At 42.9% G+C, this 2,009-nt stretch overlaps 1 protein-coding gene across 1 annotated transcript; it reads right to left on the reverse strand.

The window, feature by feature from the left end:
- Nucleotides 1–491: 491 nt before the first annotated feature.
- Nucleotides 492–1,566, reverse strand: LOC115172107 (glucosamine 6-phosphate N-acetyltransferase-like). Its single transcript, XM_029729291.1, has 3 exons — nucleotides 1,395–1,566; nucleotides 910–972; nucleotides 492–547 (listed from the first exon to the last, which is right to left on the reverse strand). Exons 1-3 carry the CDS (start codon nucleotides 1,543–1,545, stop codon nucleotides 516–518), a joined length of 246 nt encoding a protein of 81 aa, XP_029585151.1. The 5' UTR covers nucleotides 1,546–1,566; the 3' UTR covers nucleotides 492–515.
- Nucleotides 1,567–2,009: the final 443 nt, after the last annotated feature.

Genomic DNA, 2,009 nt, shown 5'->3' on the forward strand with positions numbered 1-2,009 from the left:
CTTTGTTTAAAAGCTGGGGAAGCCTAGGACACAATGTCAGATCTCAGCCCAGGTGAGGTAGCTTTGTGACCAGAGGGACAGTGACTGACGGTGGGAAGACGACTTGAACTTTGAACTATGTGACAATATCCTGGAACCAATTTCTTCCCAGGGAGAGAGAACGAAGTTTCCTGACCTCAATCGAAGAATCAACACTTCGTGTAGGTCTCGTCTGACGCGGAGTAGCTAAACTTTTTGTAGAAAGCCACATTGTTGGGTGCACATTCCATTTTTTTGCTGAAAAGAGTGAGGGTCGACACTAACCTGAAATTGGTTAGAGAAAACAAGGACTGTTAACAATGAAGAATTAAACAGAAGAATAGCCTGCAAGACAGTTGTTAGTAGTTTGCAAAAACTAGACTGATTTGAAGTTCTGAAATATATCTTCCATGTTATACCAGATTATGACAGAACAGGGCTTGAAACAGAGTCACCACAGACTACTCACAGTTTCCCCAGCTGTTTCCTCCGGCACGTCACTGACAACCACCTCCTCCACCCTTCCTCTCTGTGAAATAGACAAAATATGGCAGATGATATGTAAATTATGTCAGTAGGCAGAGGTTACCTATGGGCTGAAATACTATTTTGACAAATGTGATTTTAAACAAATATCCCATTATCATTAATGCATGATTTAGGTGTACCACAAATCAGAATATGTCTCTATATGAATAGACCAACTACATAAACCAAAAAGGAGATGAAATCACCTAGATCCAGGAGGGGTTTAATGTTGCATGATATTTGGTGTACTGTAAAACTGAAAAAACTTACATCCACAATACAGTGCCCACTGTCGAAATCAACCTGTCAAATGACTTGCCATATCTGAGGCATCATACAGTATATGCATTGGTTGGTACTTACTGATGAACTGCTCTGGAGTAACATCCGCGGCAGTTGTGAGTTGGGATAACATCTTGTAGAATCCTGTGTAGCAAATACAACATTGGGACTATTAGCAAACTTCCATTCAACGTAAATTCAACCTTTTCTTTTAGACAACCTTTTCTTTTTGACATTGAGCAGTAAAGAATAGAATACATTACTGTTGAACCAGGCAAGTCAGTCTCTTATCGTGAAGACCCTGACTTTCAGTAAAGCCACTCTATTGTTAGGAACATTTAAGTCAGTCTCTTATTGTTTCAGGTCAGTCAATCTTATTATTGGGAACACGTCAGTCAGGGTGTGTTCATTACGGAACACCGTAGGAAAAGGTTTTGCAACAGAAATGACCGTTTCCCATTGGACAAGTCCAGATAGTCTCTTCCTGTTTGTCAGTTTTCTTCCGTTTGGTGCCTAATGAAGACAACCCAGGTACGGCTGTGTTGCAGTGGCACTTCCTTCCTTACCCCTGTTGAAGTCGGCTGTGCAGAGTGGCCTGAGGACCAGGCCTTCCCCAGGCTGGGAGGGGGAGATGGGGGGAGAGGACATGGTGTTGCTACTACAGTCCAGCTCCTGGAACAGAGCTGGCTCGGACAGGAGCGTCTCCACCAGCAGCATGCCACAGGCTCTGCAAGACACAGACACATTTAGTGTTAGTGAAACTCTGACCGAAAGGTGTGGGAATACAATGAATATACTAATGAAATACTGACCATGTATAGTGGGTCAATCCTTTCCCCAATTTTTGCCTAATTTGCTTACTTTCTTCATTACAAATGCAGTATGAATTCAGTTGTGTTCAGTTCTGTTATAATAAGAGCCCATAAGTGGACAGAGTACCACATTCCAGGCCAAGATTTACAGTTCTGTAATTGACGGCGCCCCCTTTCAACCCATCACAGGACCAATAAACTGCTCTCCCTTTGTGACTGAATGGCCTGAGCAGGTGAGGAAACATAAACCAGACCCTTCAGCAAGTTAGCAAACCGCCTGGTGATCTGCATGTGTATCCCAAGAGGAGAGTCAGGAATTGTTACTCTTTGTAACGAAGATAAAATGGCGCCTAGAGTGCAAAAGGACAT

This window comes from Salmo trutta, chromosome 33 (genome assembly GCF_901001165.1).
Source record: "Salmo trutta chromosome 33, fSalTru1.1, whole genome shotgun sequence".
Classification (NCBI taxonomy): domain Eukaryota; kingdom Metazoa; phylum Chordata; class Actinopteri; order Salmoniformes; family Salmonidae; genus Salmo; species Salmo trutta.

Excerpts from the sequence above, each read along its gene's own strand:
- LOC115172107 (XM_029729291.1), bottom strand. The coding sequence starts at position 1,545 with ATGCTGCTGGTGGAGACGCTCCTGTCCGAGCCAGCTCTGTTCCAGGAG. Across the intron at positions 973-1,394 it reads CACAGCCGACTTCAACAGGG|GATTCTACAAGATGTTATCC; the intron begins GTAAGGAAGGAA and ends TTTGCTACACAG. Across the intron at positions 548-909 it reads TACTCCAGAGCAGTTCATCA|AGAGGAAGGGTGGAGGAGGT; the intron begins GTAAGTACCAAC and ends TCTATTTCACAG.